This window comes from Rhincodon typus, chromosome 43, assembly GCF_021869965.1.
Source record: "Rhincodon typus isolate 14 chromosome 43, sRhiTyp1.1, whole genome shotgun sequence".
NCBI classification, from domain to species: domain Eukaryota; kingdom Metazoa; phylum Chordata; class Chondrichthyes; order Orectolobiformes; family Rhincodontidae; genus Rhincodon; species Rhincodon typus.
In genome coordinates this window covers 1,131,471-1,156,745 of record NC_063374.1, presented here as the reverse complement: position 1 = coordinate 1,156,745, position 25,275 = coordinate 1,131,471, and the positions used below count along the sequence as shown (strand labels likewise).

General features: G+C 43.0%; 1 protein-coding gene across 1 annotated transcript in view; it reads right to left on the bottom strand.

Moving 5' to 3' along the window:
• LOC109937035 (zinc finger protein 271-like) overlaps positions 1 to 3,576 on the bottom strand; it is a 46,642-nt gene extending 43,066 nt beyond the window's left edge. Inside the window, exon 1 of the mRNA XM_048619605.1 lies at positions 2,584 to 3,576. Within this exon, the coding sequence (XP_048475562.1) occupies positions 2,584 to 3,471 (888 nt within the window). The 5' untranslated portion in view covers positions 3,472 to 3,576. The remainder of the gene's footprint in view (positions 1 to 2,583) is intronic.
• Positions 3,577 to 25,275: the final 21,699 nt, after the last annotated feature.

The window sequence follows — 25,275 nt, the reverse complement described above, 5'->3', positions numbered from 1 at the left end:
AACCCCCTTCCCCTCCCCCATTTCTGAAGAAGGGTCTAGGCCCAAAACGTCAGCCTTCCTGCTCCTCTGATGCTGCTTGGCCTGCTGTGTTCATCCAGCTCTACACCTTGTTATCTCAGATTTCCAGCATCTGCAGTTCCTACTGTCTCTGAAACAAGTTGTTGGGGTATGTCTATCCAGGATAACTGTTGCATTTTACATTATGCTAATGTTGTGAGCACCGTGTCTGAAATGTGGGTTTTGTGATTTCAGTGTTTTACTTGGCTAATGTACCCAGCATCACTTGCTCTTTGGCCAAGTTAGCAATCTATCTGTGTTTTAGCAGCCTTGTAGCTGCTACAAAGTGTATTGCTTAACATAATTGTTAAAATTAATAAATTGTCTTATTTATGTTTCGGTTACAAGTGAAATGAACCACGCTGTTTATATATTCCTTAAGTTGGAACCTATATGTTCTGGAGAAAGAAATCCCGGACCCTTTAAATATCTATAACATTTACAGCATAGCTAAAGCTCATTAAAATTAACTTGGAGTTAAGTAAAATTTTCTGGCAGCTTCTTCTCATGTGAGATGTGAAGTTGGAATTCAGCAGACATAAATTTTCAGGGAAATATTCCTGATCTGAATTAGCTCTCAGTAAGAGTCAAAAACTAGAAGTCACTTCAATTAAGCATGTTAGGACACCAGCAAATTCACAAGTGGTTGCAATGGTAAGAGTCTAATGTTATTGCTGCTTTTCATCACTTCCAAATTCATTCCCCCTTCATATCACACTTACACACACATACCACAGTAAAACATCCCAATGGGACATTTCATCTAAAACTCCAGAGCCACATGTGGAGATATTAGGACAGATGGAAAAAAGCATGATTAAAAATTTTAAGGGACATCTTATGGAGAGAGAGATGAAGAGATGGAGTGTTTTAGGAAGGGAACTACACAGCAGAGACTTCAAAGTACAGCCACGAATAGTGCAGCAATCAATATTCGAATTGTGCAAAAGGTCAGGGTTAGAAAAGGAGCTTAGACTGCTGTGTAGCTGGAAAAGTTCTGAAAGATAACAACAGGATAGCACTTTGCAGGAACTGAAAGCAGGAGTGATAATAATGCATTTCAGATGTTGCTGGGAGCCTCTGTACTCCAGAGCATAGGAGTGAGATGTGAATGTGGTCTGTGTTAAGACATGAGCACAGAACATGGAATGAGCTTGAGAAAATGGAGGAGCAAATCTGAGACGCTGGCTAGGAGTGCATTAAGATTGTTCCTTTTAGACTGGACTAAGCCACAGGGAAATGTTTGAAGCAGTAAATCAACTGACTTAGGGTCAGAGTTGGCTTATGGCATGAAGGTGGAAATGGTAGGTCATTATTGAATCAAGGCTTTAAAAAGTGTGGTTTATTATTTGACAGTTGCCAAGAAGGATGGAGTCAGTAACTCAGGAATCAAATTTGGAGCAGTGACCATAATCAATAGCATTACTCTCCCCCACATTTAATTGGAAGAAATTTCTGCCAGTGTGGTATTAAATGTGGTGTTTAATATTTTAACAGTGGAGGAGTCAAGAGAAAAAGTGGTATCATCAGCATCCCTGTGAAATCTGATAGTTTTCAAATGATATCTTTAAGTGGAAACATATGGGTGAGAAATAAGAGGGAGTCAAGGATACATCTTCAGCGACACCCACAGTAACCGTGCAAAAGCAGGAAGAGAAGACATTGCAGATGATACTCTGGCTGAAATCTGATCAATAAGCAAGGAACCAGAAGAGTGCTGCTCCACCCAGCTGGACAACAGAGGTTGCAAGATGATCATGTATCAAAGAATGCAGACAGACCAAGAAGCACAAGGAGAGATTATTCCTCTTTCTACAGTCACACTGGATGTCATTTGGGACTTTGCTAAAACTTTTGCTATTGTTATAGGGCAGATATCCGACTGGAAGGATTTAAACAGTGGTTCAAAGTGAGAACGGATTTGGAAAGTGGCAAACTGTTCTGATTTTGGAGGTTAGAGACGGGATGGAAATTAACAAGAACAGTGGAGCCATGTATTGGTTTTTTTTGAGACGAATATTGATAATGGCACATTTGAAGTAAAACTGAACAGAAGAAAACATTAACAACATCACCCAGCATGTGGAATTTTGGGTGTCAGTCATGAGATTAGGACTGAGGAAAGAAAAGGTGGATCCCATGGACAAGATGAGCAAGAAACTGAAGGACGTCAGGCTAATGTTCAGTTAAGATGGGACTCCGAAGCAGTTTCACCCAGTGGGCTAGTAGAAGGGAGGAAGAATCTGATCAGATTGTCTCAATCTTAATGACAAAGAAACTCCACAAGCTCCATGTTATTGGAGGCAAGAAAGGAGGAAACAGTGGAGACAGCGAGCCCATTAAAAGGCACTAACTTATGGTACAGGTATTAAAAAGATTCAACACATGGCATTTAACACAAAATTACTTTATTTTACTTATATGCAGAATACTAACACCTATAACTGGACTGGGGTTTATTAACATCAGCAAAAACAGATCCCAATAAACACAGTTCATTCCAGGATGCAACTATCAGCAAAATCATTGCAGCTTCTTGTGGACTCGCTGGTGTTTCAGCAGGTGGGATGATGTAGTAAATCTCTTCCCACATTCGGAGCAATTGAACGGCTTCTCTCCAGTGTGAATTCGCTGATGAATTAGCAAGTCAGATGATTGAGTGAATCCCTTCCCACACTCAGAGCAGGTAAATGGTCTCTCCCTAGTGTGAACTCGCTGGTGTGTAAAGAGCTGGTTTGACTGACTGAATCCCTTTCCACACTCAGAGCAGGTGAATGGCCTCTCTCCAGTGTGAACTCGCTGGTGTATATTGAGTTCAGATGACAGCCAGAACCCAGTTCCACATTGAGAGCACCTGAAGGGTCTCTCATCAGTGTGAACACGTTGATGGGACATCAATTCCCCAGAGCTTTTATAGCACTTTTCACAATCTGGGCATTTATAAGGTCTCTCTCCAGTGTGAACTCTCTCATGTCTTAGCACATGGGATAACTGAGTAAACCCCTTCCCACACATGGAGCAGATGAATGGCCGTACCCCAGTGTGAATTCGCTGATGCACCGTGAGTTGGAATGATCCCCTGAACCCAGTCCCACAGTGAGAACACCTGAACGGTCTCTCATTTGTATGAACACGATAATGAGACTTCAGGTCCCCAGAACTTTTATAGCATTTGTCACAATCTGGGCACTTAAAAGGTCTTTCCCCACTGTGCACTCGCTGGTGTGCCATCAGCTGAGATAATCGAGCGAATCCCTTCCCACATATAGAGCAGGTTAATGGCCTCTCCCCTGTGTGAGTGTATTGATGAGTGCCCAGCTCAGATTGGTAACTGAGTCTCTCCTCACTGACACCACACTTCAACAGCTGCTCCTCAGTGTTACTGCACTGGTGAACAGTGCTATTTTCTTCCATGTTCAAAACTCTATGGTATTTAAGGTTACGTTCAATTGAATGACTCTGAAATATCTTGATGGGATGTTTGATTCAAGTTGCCCAACTGCAAATTCTCCCTGTTCAAAATCCTGTGAAATTAACATAACAGAAAGAAAGAAAGAATGAGAGAGAACCCACCAAAACACAAGGGCGTATTGTGAAAAGGAGCTGAATGAATCTGACAGGTTGTGGGGCTGGCACTCGGAAAAAGGAAAATCATTATGGAAGTTGCTTTTCAGAAAAAGAAACACAACTCTATTGAGTGACAGCACCTGAAAGCGAATGTGAACACCATCACCTCCAAGTCACACAGCATCCTGACATGTCTGACATCCAGTACTGGATTAGCAGACAGACATTCTCCACATGTAAACATTGGGAAGATCAAAGTCAATGAAAGTTTCAGTCTCAGTGACAAACACCATTTCTGAGCAACCAACTCCATCCTTCTCTCTGGTAACTGTCTGAGGCTGACCTAGACTGTTCACATTAACGCGAAATACTTCACCCTGCAATGAGTATTCAAGCACAGATCCCCATTGTCACCAGGACCGCCTATTTTCATCTCAGTAACATTGCCTGATTCCACCCTTATTTCAGCTCATCTACTGCTGAAACCCTTATCCACTTCTTTGTTACCTACAAATTTAACTATCTTAACATGCTCCTGGGCCAGCCTCCCAAACAACGTTTAACTTTTAGCTTATCCAAAACTCTGCCGCCTGAAGGTTTCCTTGCACCAAGACTTGAGAAAATGTTCAAGTGCTTGTTCTCATTCTCCTACATATCTGTGATCATCCTCATCTCTGTAATTTCCTCCAGCCGCACAACGCTCTGAGGCCTTTGCATTCATAGAAATCCAGCATCTACAGCATTCCTGATTTTAGTCTCACCATTTTAGGTGGCTGTTCTTTCAAGTGACTGGATTTCAAGCTCTGGAATTTTGTCCTTGAAGCTTTCCATCTCACTTTCTTTTAAGATACTCATGAAAATCCCAGTCTGAACAAACCTTTAGTCTCCTGCCTTAAAACTTCCTTACATGGCTTGGGGTCAAATACTGCTTTGTAAAATTCATGTGAAATGCCTTGGACCATTAAAAGTGTGATAAAAATACAAAGTAATGTTGTTGACCTGCTGTTCCTTCATCTTAATAATAATCCTGTAATTCCTTACCCTACAGCAGTGTGGCAGCACCCTCACTACACGGATTGCAGCGACTCAAGAAGATCAAATCATCTTCTCCATGAGTAACAGTGGCTGGGCAATATCTGCTGGTAACTGTGGAGAGAGAAACAAGATTAACACTTCAAGTGCAGAATGAATTACAGGAAATAAAAATGGTGCAGAATTTGGTGGCCAATATTAGCTCAGAAACAGAGAGAAATGGAATATAGTGCAGCCAAAACAATTCCTGACCATGAAATATACAAGTCTGAAGCAATGTATTTTGTGAGCTCAAATGCGAGAGGAAAGTATACAGTAAATTTCATTTGATTTGAGGATCTTGGAGTACAAGTCCATAGTTCGCTGATGTTAAGATCAGGGATGAGTATATGAATACTCTAGAGAATGTCAATATATTAAAAGGAGGTGGTTTTGGGTATCCTAAATTGCATTAAGGTCGACAAGTTCCAAGGGCCAGATGGGATCTATCCCAGGTTGCTGTGAGAGACAAGGGAAGAAATAGCTGGGGCATTAGCAAATATCTTCACATCCTCCTTGACCACAGGCGAGGTTCCAGAGGACTGGAGATTAGTCAATATGGTTCCCTTGTTTAAGAACGGAAGCAGGGATAATCCAGGAAATTATAAATCGGTGAGTCTGACATCTGTCGTGGGGAAGCTCTTGGAGAAGATACTGAGGGACAGGATATATGCACATTGGGAAGATTAGTTAGCATCAGGCAGCATGATTTTGTATGGGGAAGATCACATCTCACCAACCTGATCAATTTTTTTGTAGAGGTGACAAAGATAATTGAGGAGGGAAGAGCTGTGGATGTAGTTCATGTGGACTTTAGTAAGGCATTTGATAAAGTTCCACATGGCAGATTAGTTCAAAAGCTAAAATCACATGAGATTCAGGGTGGGCTGGCTAGATGGATACAAAACTGGACTGGTCATTGAATACAGAGGGTAGCGGTGGAAGGGTGTTTTTCCGAATAGAGACTGGTAACTAGTGGTGTTCCAAAGGGATCAGTTTTGGGTCCTGTGTTGTTTGTAGTATATATAAATGATCTGGAGGAAAATGTGGGTGATCTGATTAGTAAATTTGCAGATGATACAAAGATTTGTGGAGTTGCTGATAATGCTGATGATTGTGAAATGATACAACAGGATATAGGTAGATTGGTGACTTGGGCACAGAAATGGCAGATGGAGTTTAATCCAGACAAATGCAAGGTGATGCATTTTGAAGAATCAAATTTAGGTGTGAATTATATTGTAAATGGCAGAATTCTTAGGTACATTAAAATACAGACGGATCTAGGCGTGCAGGTCCACAGTTCCTTAAAAGTGGCAACAGACGTGGCCAAAGTGATTAAAAAGGCATATGGCAGGCTTGCTTCCATCAGCTGGGGCATGGAGGACAAGAGTTGGCAAACCATGTTGCAGCTATATAAAACCCTTGTTAGGCCGCATTTGGAGTACTGTGTGCAGGTTTGGTCGCTACATTACCAGAAGGACGTGGAAGCTTTGGAGAGAGTGCAGAGAAGGCTCACCAGGACTCTGTCCAGTCTCAAGGGCATTGGCTGTGAAGAAAGGTTAAAAAGACTAGGATTGTTTTCACTGGAAAGATGGCAGCTGAGAGGAGACCTGATACAGGTCTACAAAATTATGAGAGGCATAGATGGGCTGGTTAGTCAGAAGCTTTTTCCCAGGGTTGAAGTTTCAATTACAAGGGGACACAGGTTCAAGGTGAGAGGGAAAAAGTTTAAGGGAGATGTGCAAGGAAAGTTTTCACGGAGAATGGTAGGAGCCTGGAATGCACTGCCAGAGGAGGTGGTGGAAGCAGGCACGTTGGCAACATTTAACAGGTATCAGGATGGTAACATGAATGGGGAGGAAATAGAGGGATATGGATTGTTTAAAGGCAGAAGGTTTGTTTTCTACTTTAATCAAGACATGATGATCGGCACAGGCTTGGACGGCCAAAGGGCCCGTTCCTGTGCCATACTTCTCTTTTTGTTCTTTTTTTTTGAAAGTAGTAACACAAGTATATAAGGTAGTAAAGAAGGCATGTGGCAGGCTTGCCTTCATTGGTGGGGCATTGGGGATAAAAGTTGGCAAGTCACGTTGCAGCTGTATAAAACTTTAGTTAGGCCATATTTGGAGTATTGTGTATAGTTCTGGTCACCACACTATAGGAAGGATGTGGAGGCTTTGGAAACTGTGCAAAAGAAGCTTACTTGGATTAGAGTGTATTTGCTATAAAAGGATAGGTTGGACAAATTTTAATTGTTTTTACCAGAGTGTCAGACAGTGAAGGAAGACATGGTATACGTATGTAAAATTATGTGAGGCATGAATAGGCTATATGTCAGTGCCTTTTCTCCCCCCAGTGTGGAAATGTCAAATACAAGGAGGCATAGGTTTAAGGTGAGAGGGGAAAAGATTAAAGATGTGTGAAGCAAGGTTTTCTTTTTAAACCAGAGGATGGTAGGTGCCTGGAATATGCCACAGGGAGATGATAGCAGGTAACATTTAAGAGGTATTTAGACACATGAACAGGTAGTTAATGGCGATACAGACCACGGTGCAGGCAGATGGGATTAGTTTAGAATAGCATCATGTTTGTGCAGACACGGTGAGCCAAAAGGGCCTGTTCCTTTGCTGTACTGTTCTAAATTCTTACCATGGGAAAATAAATCTGGTACACCAGCAGCACATTGTCAGGGAATCGGTAGCAGGAGAAACCTCATTTAGACAAGATTAGCAGAATTACTGGTGAAATACTAAACAGAACTAAAATATAACTAAATTAGACATAAAGCAGGCTAGACAATTACAGAGGTGACTGGGGATGGCAAACTTAAAACATCGCAAAAGATGGACATGAATTCAGATGTACAGTAAAGAAGTTACGCTAGCTCGAGAGCCATGGAACATCTCTCAGATAACAGAACCTACTGACAAAAAGCTCTAAACTGAAGTGAATGGACAAAAACACTCATCTGAAAGAATTTCAGTTTTCTATATTTAAATCTCTTGCTGGAGCCGAGTGTTGGAAAGAAATCAGAAGCACTGGAGTCAGAATTCAGTTGAAGAAATACCCCAGAGAGAGTGCAGTGATGTCACTGCGTATCTGCCAGCACATGAAATAGTCAGTTGAGGAATCATGCAATGGCGTCACACACAAAACACAGACCATCTAGGTCTGCACAAGCCCATGATTACCAAACAATAAAGGATGTAGGGTACATAAACAGGAGCCTGGAAGAACACAGCAAGCCAGGCAGCATCTGGCAGATGTGAGAGTCCTTGAGAGGATGTAGTGGAGACTTATCAGCAGGGCAATTTTAGTTGCAAGGTTAGGTTAAGGAATCTGGGGCTGTTCTCCTTCAAGGAAAGGAGGTGGAGGGGCGATTTGATAGAGCTATGCAAATGCTTGAATTTTTTGGATGACATGCCTAAAGAAAAGTTGTTCTCAAAGCTGATCACAAAAGGATTTGGGAGACATCTCAAGGACTTTGGCAACAGTTTTGGTTCAACTTGGAGCTGAACTGTGGAGGCAAGACGACAGCAAGGCATCATTTGATCAAGCATGAAATCAAGGAGCCCTCACAAAATAAGATTCAATAAGAATCAAGGGAATCTCTGTGCTGTTTGGAGACATACCTAGCAAATAAGATAATCACAGTTGGAGGTCAGTAGTTTCAACTGCAGACATTTTCTAATTAACCTGTTTAGAGATGTTATTACTCACCTCTAGCACAGCTGGGACTTGAACCCAGGCCTCCGGGTTCAGACACATGGATACTACCACTGAACTATAAGGGCCTAGAAGTTCATTAGGGTAGACATTATGACACACCTCTGGAGTAGGTGAGACTTGAATCTAGGCCCTATGGCCTAGAATTAGAGTCTCTATCACTGTGCCACAATTCCCTAGGCCAGGAAAGGTTGTTTCTAGACCTAATTGATCCTCAGCTGTTTCATTTATGACCTTCCCTCAAATCAAAAGGTCAGATGTCAAAGGTGTTTGTAGGAGATTGCATAATAAGCAACTCTTCATATACTGAAGCACTCCAAATCCAAATGCAGCAAGACTGGACAATATCCAGGCTTGGGCTTAAAAATGGCAAGTAATACTGTGCCACTGAAAGTGCCAGACAATGATCATATCCATCAAGAGAATCAAGCCATTTCCCTCATGACAATCACTGGCTTTGCCATCAATAAATTCCCAAACTATTAACATCCTGGGGTTACCATTGACCAGAAATTAAACTGGACTAGCCCACATAAATACTGTAGTGACAAGAGCAGGACAGCGGTGAGGAATCCTGCAGCAAGTAATCACCTCTTGACTCCCCAAAGCCTGTCCCTTATCTACAAGGCACAAGTTAGCAGTGTGATGGAATACTCTCTATTGCCCTGGATGGATGCCACTCCAACAACACTCAAGAAGTTTGACACCACCCAGGACAAAGCAGCTCGCTTGATTTACACCACATTCACAAACATTCTGTCCATCCACCAACAACATAGTAGCAATGTGCACCATCAACTTTGAAACCCCATAATAAACCTATACCACCAAGAAGAACAAAGGCAAATGTATGGAAACACTTCTACCTGTGAGTTCCCCTCTTAGCCTGAGGACTGCAATGAGGGGAAATGCATTCAGAAAGTGGTATGCTTGTAGAATTCTGTGCCACAGAAAGCAGTTGAGGTCAAAACATTGAATATTTCCACAAAGGAGTAGCTTTAGTTTTTAGGGCTAAAAGGGTCAAAAGGTATGGGGACAAAGCACAAACAGGGTACTGTGTTGGATGATCAACAACGATTATTTTGATTGAGAAAGCAGGATTGAAGAGCAGAATGGCCTATTTCTGCTCCTATTTTCTATGTTTCTAAGCCACTCACCATCCTGACTTAGAACTATGTTGCGTTTCCTTCACTATCACTGGGACCAAATCCTGGAACTCCTGTGCAGCATTGTGGGTGCAACCCATAACTAGTGGACAGCAGTGGTTCTGGAAGGCAACCCACCGCCATCTTAAAGACAACTAGGGATGGATAATAAATGCTGACTTAGCAGCTAACCCCACATCCCCTGAAAGAATAAAATAAATCTTAATGCTCACATATAAAAGTCTTTAATGTCCAGATCCAGATTAATTGAGTGATTATGACAGATCTGAATATGATGCATACTTTGAGTTTGTTGTGTGTCAATTCTTCCTTTCTAATCCCTGTAAAAGCAGTTCGTAAAATTGATCCCAATCAGTCCAGGATAGGTATTCACAACATTCTCTCCTGCTGTCCCTGGGCCCACAGCTAGAATACTGTGAATAGTTTTAGTCCCCTTATTCAAGAAAACATATACTGGCATTGAAGGCAGTCCACAGAACTTCATTAGGTTGATCCCAGGTATGGAGAGGTTTTAATTTAAAGAGAAATTGAGTAGATTGGGCTTACGCTCATTGCAGTTTAGAAGGATGAAGGGAGACCTTATCATAACATAGATTTGTAAGAGCACTTGACTTTCACTCATAAGGTGGTGGGACTCTGAAACTCAGTGCCTGTAAGGATCATCAAGGAAGAAACCTTCATAACGTTTAAGATATATTTAGATATGCACCATACAAGGCTATGAGACAAGCGCTGGAAAATGGGTTTAAGGGTTAGGTGTTTTTTTAAACTAGCGCTGACTTGATGGGCCTTTTTCTGTGCTATCGACCTCTATACAAGGTAGATAGGGAGTAGCCCTGAGAATCCAGGACCAGAAGACATAATCTTGTCACCCACTTAAGACAGAGATGAAGAAGAATTTCTGTTCTCAGAGCATTGTGAACTTGTGGAACTTTAATGGTAGACAGCTGCTGAGGCTGGGTCATTAAGAATATTCAAGGTTGACAGATTTTTAATGGTTAAGGAATAACAAGAGTTATAGGGAATAGTTGGATTTGAAAGTCATGGGATCAGGCACGATTTCATTGAACGGCAGAGCAGACTTGATGTGTCCGATGGTGTACTTCTGCTCTGACATCTCAAGACACTAGAGGGTTATGTACTCTCCCTGGAGTGGATGGGACCCTGGGAGGGCCCAGGTCATAGAATCCCTACTATGTGGAAACAGGCCATTCAGCCCAACGAGTCCACACTGACCCATCACTCTACTCTATCCCTATTACCCAGTATTTCCCATGGCCAATTCACCTAAACTACACATCTTTGGGCTGTGGGAGGAAACCGGTGCACCCGAAGGAAACCCACGCAGACACGGGGAGAACGTGCAAACTCCAAAGACTGTCGCCCAAGGCTGGAATCGAACCTGGGCCGCTGGCGTTGAGGCAGCAGTGCTAACCATCGAGCCATCATCCACAATTAACAAAAAAGGGAAAGTAGCGCAGAAGCTTAGTACAGCAAGTCGCCTCTGTGGAGCGAGTGAGTTCAACGGTACCCTCCCCTGGCACACCTCCAGGGCCACGTGGTCACAGGACCACGCCCTCACTGATGTCACTTAACCGGTCACGCATGCGCGCCGCTCTGCACCCCCCCCAATCATAACCCTAACCCCCGGAGATGTCGGCCGTTTGTTGGGCCCCTATTTCTCGCGAGGAGCCTGCATCCGTTCACCCAAAGCCAGTAGACCCTCTACTGAGGTTTAAGACGTGCACTGGACATTTATAAAGGCTTCCCGCTGAGTCAGAGGGCCGAACGCTGGCCTCCTCTTCTCCCGCCCCTCCCCTTCCTTACCGCCCGCCGATCTGACAAACCAACGTCTCTCCGCGGCCACCCCTTACACTGCGCATGCTCCAAACACAATCGTGGTCAATACGAATGTTTTGGCTGACAATTGGGCCCAGGTAATTGTCGGCGCCTCCCGACCAATAGGCAAAAGGGGGCATGTTCGGATTACGGTGCGGAATCAACCGGTACTCCAACCAATCGGAGTGAATGAGGGGTGGGACTGAAACCGACTCTTCCCCCATTGGCCAAAACCTTCGATAACAAGGGGTAAGAGCTGGATGAACACAGCAGGCTAAGCGGCATCAGAGGAACAGGAAGGCTGACGTTTCGGGCCTAGACCCTTCTTCAGAAACCTTCACTTATTTGGAAATCTGATTCGGTCAAACCTTGGGTGGGTAACCGGACCCTTCGGTTTGTGGCTTTAAACAGATTAAACCCTGTGGGGCTGAAGCAAACATTTCAATATTTGTTACTGAAATAGTAGAACATGATGAGATAATGCACAAACAATTCAAGGGCTGATTTAAAGGGGTACTTGGTTACACATTCCTTACCAAACCAGAAATTGCTGGAAAAAGCAGGAAAACAGTTTCAGAAGGATGATTCTGAAAACGGGTCTTGGATTAATGGTCTAGAGATAATACCACTACCCCGTTGCATTCCCTAAATTTACCTGTCCCTGGTGTTGCGATTGATGAGAATGGCATTGTTGCCATGGAATACTCTAAGTAATTGGACTCTTCTGTATCACCTGTCCTTTGAGGAGAAATTTGCAAAGAAAAACACCTTTACCCACAAGTCCATCAGGAAATTGTCAGCATGTAAAGTCCTTGAGACCCTGTGGAAAAAGGAGAGGGTGAATCCTGTAGTGTAGTTCCCTGAGCAGTCTGTCAAAGTCATTTGGCAGAATGCCTAATCACAAGAACTTTCTAACAAGCACTAAGATATCGCTTGGCTGGTGGTGAAGAGAGTACTTACCTGTGAGATCCCTCTTGTACTGTCTGTCTACTCCACTGCACTCAAAGCAGCTGTGCAGGGGTTGAGACTGTCATACATCTCCTTCTGGAAAGTACCTTTGCAAGGGAAGTCTGGAGAAAGATGCATTGGTTTTTGTCGAAGTTCATCCCAAGCAACTCCGTGATGCAGGACACTTTTGCTCTATGGTTTGTTGCCTGGAATGTACACCAAGATAGACATCCACAGCACCTAAGGGACCATCAACGCGGTGAATGATGCTCTTTGGTCTGCCCGAAACTTATTGGTCCTACGGAACAAGGAGTAGACCTCAACCAAGTGTTGCAGACTGGTACATTCCAAGGCCCAGGGACTCATTAAAGCTTGGGGCAGCTGCCGCCAAGGTGCAATGGGGAAAGACCACTGTCTGAAGTCTTCCTAACACTCCCCCACCCCATTTGCTCAAATGCATGTAAAAATAATCTTGTACAAGTAAGAGATACCTTTGGTTTGTTTGCATAGAGTGAAACTCCAATGTTTGTTTGTTTGCCTTGATATGCTACTATACAGAACCCAACTGCATTTGTGACTATAATATTGCCGGCAATGTCTCTGAATGCAGGGGAAAAATAGAATTCTGCAGAAAGGTCATTGGACCTGAAATGTTAACTCCACTTTCTTTCTATAGATGCTGCCAGACTAGCTGAGTTTTTTAATTTGCTGGAAAAACTCAGCTTTCTGGCACCATCTATGAAGAGAAAGTGGAATTAACATTTCAGGTCCAATGACTCTTCTTCAGAACCCTTCCGCTGAAATTGTTTTCCTGCTGAGTTTTTACAGCAATTTATTTTTGTCTCTGATTTTCAACATCTGCAGTTCTTTGGCTTTTTTGTTACTCATTCCCTAAGCTTTTGTTATTTCACAGGATGTGAGTTAACTCCCTTGTTGATCAAGAGTTGACCTCAACCAAGTGTTGCAGTCTATGTGTTGAGGAAAGCACTAACGCTTTGGACAGCTGTTGCCAAAGCACAGTGGGGGACAACTGTTATCTAAGGTCTTTCTGCCAAAATAGGTCTGTTCAGTTGTCAGACCCTCTCATTGCCTCAAAATGAACAAATAGTTTCCTGCATTAGGATAAAATGCTTTTTTTTGTAACTGTAGAGAAGCTCTGAGAAATGTCAAAACCCCAATGTTTTTTATTTGTCTCTGCAAAGCCTATACAGAACTGATTTGGAATCTTTGTATGTACTTATAGGTGATCTTTTGAATAAAGTATATTTTTGAAATAAAAAAAATCAAGAATCCATCTATTCTAATCTAAAAAATATTCAATGACCTTACCACCACTTTTCCCCATGGACAAGATTTCCCACGGATTAACAATACTCTGAGAGAAAAAGTCCTCCACATTTCCATCTTAAAAGATACCCTTTATTTTTAATCAGTGTCTGGTCGATCTAGTCTCTCATGTAAGGGGAAATGTCCTTTCGGTATCCATCCTGAACAGTCCACTCTAGATTGCATATGATTCAATTTAATTGCTCCCACATTCTTCCAAATGCCAATGGATAAAGGTTCAACCTTTTCCTCATTTGCCTTCATGCTTATTATTTGAATTTCTTCTAACCTAACTGCATAATTTCTTAAGAGAGAGAGCCAAAAGCGTACACAGTGCCCTCAATGTAGCCTTACCAATGCCATTTGCAACTTCAGCAAACATCTTGTACAATCCATTCCTTATGCAGAAAACAACACATTGTGTTTGACTTATAGACTCATAGACCTGTAATGCATAGAAGTAGGCCATTTGGCCCATCATGTCTGTGTAAGTCAACAGATTTGACTACACTAATTTAATTTTCCAGCTTTTGGCTCGTAGCTCTGGAGGCCATGGAAATGCAATTGAATATCTAAAAACTGCTTAAAAGAGTTTCTGACTTAACCATGCTTTCAGGCTGTGAGTTCCAGACTCCCACCACCCTCTGAGTGAAAACAAATTCTTCGACTCTCCTTTTAGCCTTCCACCTCTTAGTTGAAACTTATACCTTCTTGCTGTTGCACAGTGTTTATCTACCCATCTTATCTATGAACGCTCAGAATCTTATACACTTCCACTGGGTTCTTTCTCAACCTTTGCTGCACTTAGGCAAACAACTCCAGCCTATTCAATCTCTCCTTGGAGCTGAGTCCCTCCAGCGCAGGCAACATCTTGGTGCACCCTCTCTATAGTGTGATCACATCCTTCCTTTAAGGCAGTAGTCAGAAATCCACACAATACTCTAGTCGTGGCCCAAACAGCATTTTGTATAGTTCTAGCATAATATTCTTGCTCTTGCAATCTATCCTTAAGCTAATAACAGCAAGTATCCATAAGCACTTTATCTACCTAAATTCTTAAGCCCCTTATCTAATTGCCCTGCTACCTTCAGCAATCTGGACATATGCACATCAAGGTTTTTATGGTCTTCAGTCCTGCCTTCCGAATCATTTTCTACAGCTGCATATTAAATTTCATAGATTCATGCACCAGGACATCCAGATCCTTCTGTACGGTGGGGTTACGGGGATAGGGTGGGAGCTGGGGCTGGATGGGATGCTCTTCAGAGAGTTGGTGAGGACTCAATGTGTCAAATGGCTCTTTCTGCACTGTGGGGTTTCTATGATTTGATCTCTGGAGGGAAAGCAGAGTTACTACTTCAGGTCCATGACCCTTTTCAGAGCTGCCAAACCCGATGAATCTCTCCTGCAATTTCTGTTTTGTTTCAGATTTCCAGCATATGCTGTTCATTGTTTTATTATGAATAAACATTTCTCTTGGTTTGAAATAATTTTATGTAAATCACCACCTTCTAATCGCCTGTAAAAAGAATTTCTGGGAGCTTGGTACAAACGCAGCTCCAGGAGTTTCTAATCCAGATGTGGAGAGCTGATGCTGGATATTCCTGAAACCTCCCAATACCCCTCAAGGTCCATCTCACTCTTTGTACTTTCAAGCCATCTCCTCCTACCGGGTCCAGCATCCCCACTGCCCATGCTCTAGTCACAGACTCGGCTTCGCCACTCTTTCACTCTGATTGGTTGGAGGACCACATGCTGCAGATTGATTCTTCAAGGTCAAAAATCACATGACACCAGGTTATAGGCCAACAGTTTTATTTGAAAACGCAAGTTTTCATAGCTCAGCTCCTTCCACAGACGTAGTGAGAGAGAGAGGGTATACGACACAGAATTTATAAGCAGAAACTAACAATTCTAAAACTGGCTGCCTTTTGTTGAGTCTTTAATCAGTTAGGAAGGAGACAGCTGGTTAAAATGTAAAATCCAGATTCCTTTCAAATCATTGTCCTGAGATAATTAAAGGTTTTATCAATGTATACAAGAGGTGACATCTCAGGTCAGACAAAGCATTTTATATGTGATGATGTGGAAGTGCCAGTGTTGGACTGGGATGGATAAAGTCAGAAATCACAAACGGCAAAGTCTCTCAACATAATCAGTGTTGTAGGTCGACTTGAGTGAGTTTGTGATCTGTAGTCCTTTTGGGATCTTTCGTTCTTGCATTTCTGTAGAAACTTGATGTCTGTGTTGATATACGCGATCTTCTTGGAGATCCTCCACTTTGGGCCGGCAGTTGGTGGTGTCGATGATAGCCATGATGTGGAGGTGCCAGTGTTGGACTGGGGTGGACAAAGTCAGAAATCACACAATACCAGGTTATAGTCCAACAGGTTTATTTGAAAACGCAATCTTTTGAAGCCTCAGTCCTTCTTCAGGTGATAGTGAGAGAGGTAGTATCAGACTCAGAAGTTATAAGTAAAACATCAAAGGTTCACACCATTGATGAGGATGTACTAAACAAACCTAAGATGCTGTTAAATCTTTAATCAATTATAAGGTTTTAATTGATTACTATGGAAATGTAAATCCCCAAATTCTTTCAAGTCACAATCCTGAGTGAACTAAAGGTTTTATCAGTGTAAAGAAGTGGTGACATTTTAGGTCAGACGATGCATGCTAGGTGTGAGACCTTGTTTAGAATTTGTTTATGTTTCAGTTTTGACTCAGACTGGTTTTATTTCTAAAGCAGGAATTTATAAAACACCATATTGACTGAGTGTCTATAAATTGTGTGCTTTTTGAACAAAATAAAATGTATCTGCAAATATAAATTCACTCCATTGATTCACACGTGAGTGTGAGAGAGAGAGAGTGAGGAGGGAGAAGAGAAGTGTGTGTGTAAGGGGGGGAGACAGTGTGTGTGAGGAGGGGAAGACAGTGTGTGTGTGAGAGGGGGAGAGAGTGTGCGTGTGTGAGGTGAGGAGAAAGTGTGCGTGTGTGAGGTGGGGAGAGAGTGTGCATGAGTGAGGGGGGCAGAGAATGTGTGTGAGTGAGGGAGGAGAGAGAATGTATTCGTGTGTGAGGAGGAGAGAAAGAGTGTGTGTGTGTGTGAGTGAGAGGGGTAGAGAGAGTGTGTTTGTGAGGGCATGTGAGGTGGGGAGAGTGTGTGTGTGATTGTATATGTATGTATATGTATATGTATGTGTGTGAGGATGTATAGTGTGGTGAGGTCACCTGTGGTGTGACATGAACTCAACATCCCAATTGAGGCCGTCCTCATGGGTACCAGACTTGGCTATCAGCCTCTGCTTGGTGACTCTGCGTTGTTGTGTATCATGAAGAGGTGCCTTGGAGAACGTTTACCCGAAGATCCGAGGCCGAATGTCCTTGACCGCTTAAGTAATCCCCCACTGGGAGGGAACATTCCTGTCTGGAGATTGTTGCACGCTGTCCATTCATCTGGTGTCATAGTATCTGCATGGTTTCGCCAATTACCATGGCTCGGGGCATCCTTGCCTGCAGCATATGAGATAGACAACATTGACTGAGTCACATGATTATCTGTGTGCACGTGATGGGTGATGTTCCCACGTGTGATAGTAGAGTCCATGTCGAAGATCTGACATGTCTTGTAGAGGTTACCATGACAGGGTTGTATAGTGTTGTGGTTGATGTTGTCCTGAAGGCTGGATGGTTTGCTGCGAACAATGTTCTGTTTAAGGTTTGGCAGTTGTTTGAAGGTGAGAAGTGGAGGTGTGGGGAAGATCTTGGTGAGGTACTCATTGTCATCAATAATGTATTGAAGGCGCGAAGAACATGGCATAGTTTCTCTGCCCCTGGGAAGTACTGGACGACGAATGGCATCCTATCAGACGTATCCCATGTCTGTCTTTTGAGGAGGTCATTACGGTTTTTCGCTGTGGCCCATTGGAACTGGTGATCAAAGAGTTGAGCATCATATCCTGTTCCACTGAGGGCATCCATCAATGCCTTCAGATGTCTGTCTCATTCCTCCTCATCTGAACAGACTCCTGTATGCATAGGGCTTGTCCAAAGGGGATGGCTGTTTTAATATGTTTAGGGTGGAAGCTAGAGAAGTGCAGCATCATGAGGTTATCCGTGGACTTGCGGCACAGTGATGTACTGAGGTGTCCGTCCTTGACGGAGATGCACATGTCCAAGAAGGAGACTGATCCAAACAGTAGTCCACGGCAAGTCTGATTGTGGGATGAAACTTATTGATATCACCATATAGTTGTTTCTGATTCCTTGCCATGAGTCCAAAGGAAGAAAATGTCATCAATGTATCTGGTGTATAGCAATGGTTGGAGGTTCTGTGCAGCAAAGAAGTCTTGTTCGAACCTGTGCATGAAAATGTTTGGCATATTGGGGAGAAAATCTGGTCCCCATGGCTGTTACACGTGTCTTGATGAAGAACTGGCTGTCGAAGGTGAAAACGTTGTGGTCGAGGATGAAACGGATGAGTTGTAGGATGGCGTCTTGAAATTGGCAATTGGTGGTATTCAGTACTGAGGCTGTTGTGGCGATGCCGCCATCGTGAGGGATGCTGGTGTAGAGGACTGAAACGTCCATTGTGACAAGGAAAGTTCCTGGTTTGACAGGTCCGTGGGTGCTGAGTTTCTGTAAGAAATCTGCAGTGTCGCGACAGAAGCTGGGAGTTCCCTGGACAATGGGTTTTGAGATGTCCTCGATACAGCCAGAGAGGTTCTCACACAGGGTCCCATTGCCTGATACAATGTGACATCCAGGTATGTTGGCTTTGTGTATCTTTGGAAGGCAGTAGAAGTCCCCTACTCAGGAAGTATGTGGGATGAGAGTGTGTAGGGTACTTTGAAGGACTGGATCAAAAGTCTTGACCAGTCTGTTCAGTTGACTGGTGTGTTCTTTGGTCGGATTGGCAGGTAATCGTCTGTAGTGTTCCTGGTTGTTAGCTGTTGATACACTTCCTTGCAGTAGTCTGTTCTATTCTGTATGACGATGGCTCCTCCTTTGTGTGCTGGTTTGATAACAATGTTGTGATCAGTCTTGAGAGCACGGATAGCGTTGCGTTGTGCCTGGGTGACGTTTTGCACTACCTTGTGAGTGCAGATGATGAATCTGCTGTTCACGCATTCTCTGATGGGTTGAGCATACCTGTCAAGCCCCAGGCAATGGCCCTCTGGAGGGTTCAATTTGACTCCTTCTTTGCCCACCCCCTCATGAATCTCTCTGTCAACTGATCTGGTTCGTTGGTTGTCTCATTGGGTTCACTCCTGACATCTTGGAAGAATTCCTGTAGTCTCATTCGCCTGATGAATTCCTCTGTGTCTGCCACTAGACCAGTGGGGTCCATTTGTGACGGGGCAGAAATGGGGTCCTCAGCTGAGAACTTCGATCTCATCCAGTTGAAGGATGTGGTCAGATAAGTTTATGATTGATTTTCCTGTGGTGGTACCACCTTCCACTGTGGTACTGGGGAGACTTGGTTATTGCTGGTGGTGATGCCAAGTTTCTCCAATTTCCTGTTCTTGGTGTGCATGTAGGTGGTGTAGTTCCGTTGCCTTGTCTGTTTGGCAATGTCTCATAACTGTGCTGCTGTATCTTGAGCGCAAGCTGAGAATATGGACTCTATCTCGATTTCAAGGCTACGGCGCTTGCTGTAAAGTTGGTGTATGAGATGATTGAGGAGTTTATGAGAGGTGCAACGGCAAAGTCTCTCAAAATAAACAGTATTGTAGGTTGACTTGAGTGAGGTCGTGATCTGTAGTCCTTTTGGGATCTTTTGTTCTTGCATTTCTGTAGAAACTTGATGTCTGTGTTGATACGTGCGATCTTCTTGGAGATCCTCTCCACTTTGGGCTGGCAGTTGGTGGTGTCGATGAGAGCCATGATGTGGAGGTACCGGTGTTGGACTGGGGTGGACAAAGTCAGAAATCACATGACACCAGGGTATTGTCCAACAGGTTTATTTGAAAACACAAGCTTTCGGAGCCTCAGTCCTTCTTGAGGTGTTAGTGAAAGAGGTAGTATCAGACCCAGAATTTATAAGTAAAACATCAAAGGTTCACACCATTGATGAGGATGTACTAAACAAACCTAAGATGCTGTTAAATCTTTAACCAGTTATAAGGTTCTAATTGATTAATATGGAAATGTAAATCCCCGAATTCCTTTCAAGTCACAGTCCTGAGAGAATTAAAGGTTTTATCAGTGTAAAGAAGAGTGACATTTTAGGTCAGACAATGCATGTTAGGTATGAGACTTTGTTTAGAATTTGTTTATGTTTTAGTTTTGAGTCAGACTGGTTTTATTTCTAAAGTAGGAATTTATAAAACACCATATTGACTGTCTACAAACTGTGCTTTTTGAATAAAATAAAATGTATCTGCAAATATAAATTCATGCGTGAGTGTGTGTGAGAGAGAGAGACTGAGGAGGAGAGAGAGAGTGTGTGTGTGTGAGGGGAGGAGAGAGTATGTATGTGCGGGGGTGGGGGAAGAGAGTGTGTGTGAGGGGGGGAGACAGTGTGTGTGAATGAGGGGGAGAGAGTGTGTGTGAGTGAGTGAAGGGGGAAAGAGAGTATGTGTGAGGGAGGGAAAGAGAGTGTGTGTGAGGGGAAAGAGAGTGTATGGGCGTGAGGAGGGGTAAGAGAGTGTATGTGTCCGTGAGTGAGGGGAGAGATTGAGTGTGTGTGTGAGGGGGGGAGAGAGTGTGGGTGATTGGGGGGGGGAGAGTGTGTGTATGTGTGTGAGGGGGAGAGACAGTGTGTATGTGTGAGTGAGGGGGAGAGAGTGTGCGTGTGTAAGAGGGGAGACAGAATGTGTGTGTGCTTGACACAGTGAGTGTAATGGAATATGTGTGTGTGCGTGTCGATCCTTCCATCGAAAGCCCTCTCCAATCGCCGTGGCACGCCGTCAATCAACCGGGAGCTCAAGCATGCGCATCGCGGGTATGAAGCCCTGAGCCATAAGGCGCATGCGCGGCCACCATCTTGCCAGAAGCTGCAGAACTGGGAAATAATTTTAGTTTCAGAAATAATTTGTCATCAGTTGTACTAATTTGTTAAAAGGAGGAGAATTATTCCCACAGTTTATTTGTATTTCAGCCCGGGGAGGAGGGAAAGATTTCCAGATTTGAGAGAACTGCAATTGTCTGTTCAGAATTTCTATCCTGGGCTGACAGGAATGGCTTTTTGGAAACTCTCTCCATAGAGCCTTGGGGATGGATTTACATGTGTGAATAAACATAAACTGTACACAACTTCCATATGTGGATAAGGCTTTGACTAAACATCCAACCTGGAGAGGCACGAGGACACCAGCACCATGGAGAAACCGTGGAAATGTGAAGATTGTGGGAAAGGATTTAATTATTCATCCCAGCTGGAAATCCATCGACGCACTCACACTGGGGAGAGGCCGTTCACCTGCACCGTGTGCGGGAAGGGATTTGCTCGGTCATCCAATCTTTGTTCACACCAGCGAATTCACACTGAGGAGAAGCCATTCAGCTGCACAACCTGTGGACAGAGCTTCAGATCTTCAGACATGCTCACTGATCACGAGCGAATTCACACAGGGCAGAAACCGTTCAGTTGTTTCGTGTGTGGGAAGAGATTCTCTCAGTTGCTCACCCTCCAGTCACACCACCATTTTCACACAAAGGAGAATCCATTTCGCTGCACTTCCTGCGGAAAGACATTCAAGCATTCAATTGACCTCAAAGAACACCAACACACCCACACTGGCGAGAAGCCGTTCATCTGCTCTGTGTGTGGGAGGAAATTCTCTTGGTCATCCCAACTGCTGACACATCAGCAAGTTCACACTGTGGAGAGGCCATTCCCCTGCTCTGTGTGTGGGATGGAATTCACTCAGTCATCCCATCTGCAGAGACACCAGCGAATCCATAAGTGACCACAGAGTTTGGATTCTGTTGTTATTGCTGCTGTTAACCACATCCATGATTGATAAAGGTGATATTTGTGTTTGACATCCTGGACATGATGCTGATTTTGAGGGCTGCCCTTTTTAAAGTGTTTTCTGTAATATTTTCCCTTAATTCAAGAACGCTCATCAAAAAATTATTTACAATAAAATTATGTGGTTTTACTTCAATCCTAAATTCCTTTTTGGTGCAGAACATTTAATTCGTGCCTGATGGTTTCCTCTGATTAACACATCCGATGAGAAAGTGCTGATTAATATGTGTTAACAACTTTTAGGGACTTGCACATTCCATCTAGCAGCATCTCCAAGGTGAAACTAAATTATCGAGGAACATGAAACAATATAGTGAATTATTTTACAGACACATCAATAAAAGCTTCTTCAATTCACATTGATATTAATAAAATTTGGAAGTTGTTGATTTCAATCATTTGTAACAGTAGCAGCAACAGTTTTTGAACCACAGCAAAGACTGGTCTGAGACCTGCTTCACAGGGATAACACCTGTCATTGAAACAAAAAGCAAAGCCTACCTGATGCACACCGTAAATCCAAACGCTAGAACACTGCATTCCCTTGAAAGTAGCCAATTCATTTGTACAAAGGACAGACAGATACTGTACAAATAAGCACTGGGTCAACCATATCAAGAAATCCAAACTGTTGTGGAAATGGTGGAAATCTATGTGCTGTATATGATGGGATCAAGGGGGTACTTGGTCCTACCCTCATCAAAGTTTCCCCTGTGAAATCAGTTGATGGTGACGTTCTCAGTGACAGACCAATGACCCACTGGGCTGAATACTTATGAGCTATGCTGCCATGAGACAGACAACCTCTCGACTCCTTGTGACAATCTCCAGTTTCCTGTCTTGGCTGAGTTGGACATTCATTTCTTGAGCTGAAATAGGCCATCAATTGCTGAGAAGGATGGAATCACAGCCAAACTGTCCAAGCCCAAAATGTCTCATCTACTGCCGCACCTTCGTGACAACCGCCTTCTCTGTTGGAAGATGAGCAGTGAAGAGGACATAAGGAGGCTACAAAGGGATGTGGATAGGTTGAATGAGTGGGCTAAGGTCTGGCAAATAGAGTATAATGTTGGAAAATGTGAGGTTGTCTCTTTTGGCAGGAAAAATAGGAAAGCATATCATCTTTGTGTTGAGAGATTGCAGAACTCTGAAGTGAAGTGGGAGCTGAGTCTCTCATTGCTTGAAGAATGATTTTATTTAAATTAAATCTGTTTGGATGTGTTATAACACACCTCACTGCCCATCACATCCAGCATTGCGACATGAACCTGGACCTTCTGTTACAGAGGTAGGAACACAACCAGTGCATCACAGGACCCTTTTAAATTAGCTGCAATTGAACTGTTGGACATGTTATATGACACCTCTGGGGCAGGTTGTACTTGAACCGGACCTTCTGGTTAGAATACAGGTCGACAAAGTAATTAGGAAAGTTAATAGAAGATTATCACTTCTGAGGGGAGTTGATTACAAAAGTAGGGAGGTTATCTTTCAGTTGTAGAGATTTTGTTTTAATTTGATTTATAATTGTCACATAGAGTCATACACCACGGAAACAGAACCTTCGGTCTAACTATCCCATGTTGAACATGATCCCAAACTAAACTAGTCCCACCTACCTGCTCCTGGCACATATCCCTCCAAACCTTTCCTATTCATGTATCTATCCAAATGCTTTTTAAATGTAGTACTGTACCCGCATCCCCAAGAAGTTCATTCCACTAGATACAATGAAAAGTTTTGTTTTGCATGCAGTACAGGCAGATCATCATACAAAGTGCACAAGGATAATAGAACAGAGTGAGGAATACATTGCAGAGAAGGTGCACAAAGAGCAAGGTCAACATTAAATGTGAAATTTGAGAGGTCCATTGGATGTTGAATAACAGCATGGAAGAAGCTGTTCTTGAATCTGTTGGTACATGTGTTTAAGCTTTTATATCTTCTGTCCAATGGAAGAGGTTTGAAGAGATTAAAACCAGGGTGGGAGGGTTCTTTGATTATGTTGACTGCCTTTCCAAGGCAGCGAGAAGTGTAAATGGAGTCAATGGATAGAACTTGCATGATGGACTGGGCTGTGTTCACAACTCCTGGGCACAGCAGTTGCCATACTAAGCGGTGATGCATCCAGATAGAATATGTTCTATGGTGCATCTATAAAAATTGGTAAGAGGGCACTGGTGAGACCAGTTCTGGAGGACTGCGTATAATACTGATCTGCTTATTTAAGGAAGGGTGTAAATGCATTGGAAGCAATTCATAAAAGGTTTCCCAGACTAATACCTGGGCTGGATGGTTGTCTTATGAGGAACTATTGTGTGACTGGCTTTTATCCACTGGAGTTTAGAAGAGTAAAAGATGACTTGATCAACACATATAAGATCCTGAGGGTCTTGACATGGTGCATGTATAAAGGATAGTTCCTGCTATGACAGAACCTAGAATAAGGGGCCACTGCTTAAAATTAAGGGGTCTCCACTTAAGACAGATTAGAAGATCTCAAGTTGCAGAAGGATGTGAATCTTTGCAACTCCCTTCATTAAAAGGCTGCGGAAGTAGAGTCATTGACTATATTTAAGGTAGAGGTAGATAGATTCTTGGTATGCAAGGCGTGGTAGGGGTTGGAGGCAAATGTTCAGGGCAGGGTGGAAATGTAGAGGTAATGTAACAATTATATCAGCCAGGATTGTATTAACTGGCAGACCAGGCTTGAGAAGACAAGTGACCTGATCGTGCTTCTGGCTCATATGTTTGTAGATGGTATCAGCTCCACAGGTCAGGTGTGCTTCAAAGACCAACACAACAGAATAAAAGAAAGGAGATAGAGGAGGTTGCAACAACATTAAAGGTGTTGGTCTGCTTAGCATCATGGGGAAGACATTTACTGGCGTCATGCTTAAAAGTTTTCATCAACTTGCAGACCAAGTACATCAGTGAGAACAGTGCACTTTATGTGCTGGTAGGTAGACAGTGGACAGGATGGACTCCATACACTAGCACATGAGAAGCTTACAATCGTTATTTAATCTAAAATGCTACCTGCTTCTGTGCTGAGGAAAATGAAACTTTATAACAACCGAATGAAAATAGACCTTTTGGTGTGACTCATAATTTACTTGTACAATTCTAATGTATGGTTCCCTGGAGAGTTTTTCAGATTCAAAGTTACATTTTCTGAGTTCACAAGCTATGGGACATTCCAATATATTTAATTCTTTTTGCTCCAGGAAAGATTCAGTTTATCAATGAAAGTGACTTCATTTAATTACAGCCATTTGGAAAGGTTCCTGACAAAAGAAACAAACCCATAACATTTGGGGAAGCTAAGAAAAGCAGCAAATGAATTGGAAACACAAAATTTAAATGGTGCTTGGTTTGTCTTTGATCTGAAGAAATAGCTCATGGAATTGTGCACATTTGAGACTGCTTGCTTGGCCCCTTTTCAAATAAGCAGAGGAATTCATCCTTTCCCTGACAGCACAGATGAGTTGAACACGACAATTCACCTTTTAAGATTTACCTTCATCCCATTTGATATCTTTCAAGACAAAGTGCTTGAGACTGGGAGAGCTCTGATTGCCAGTACATCTG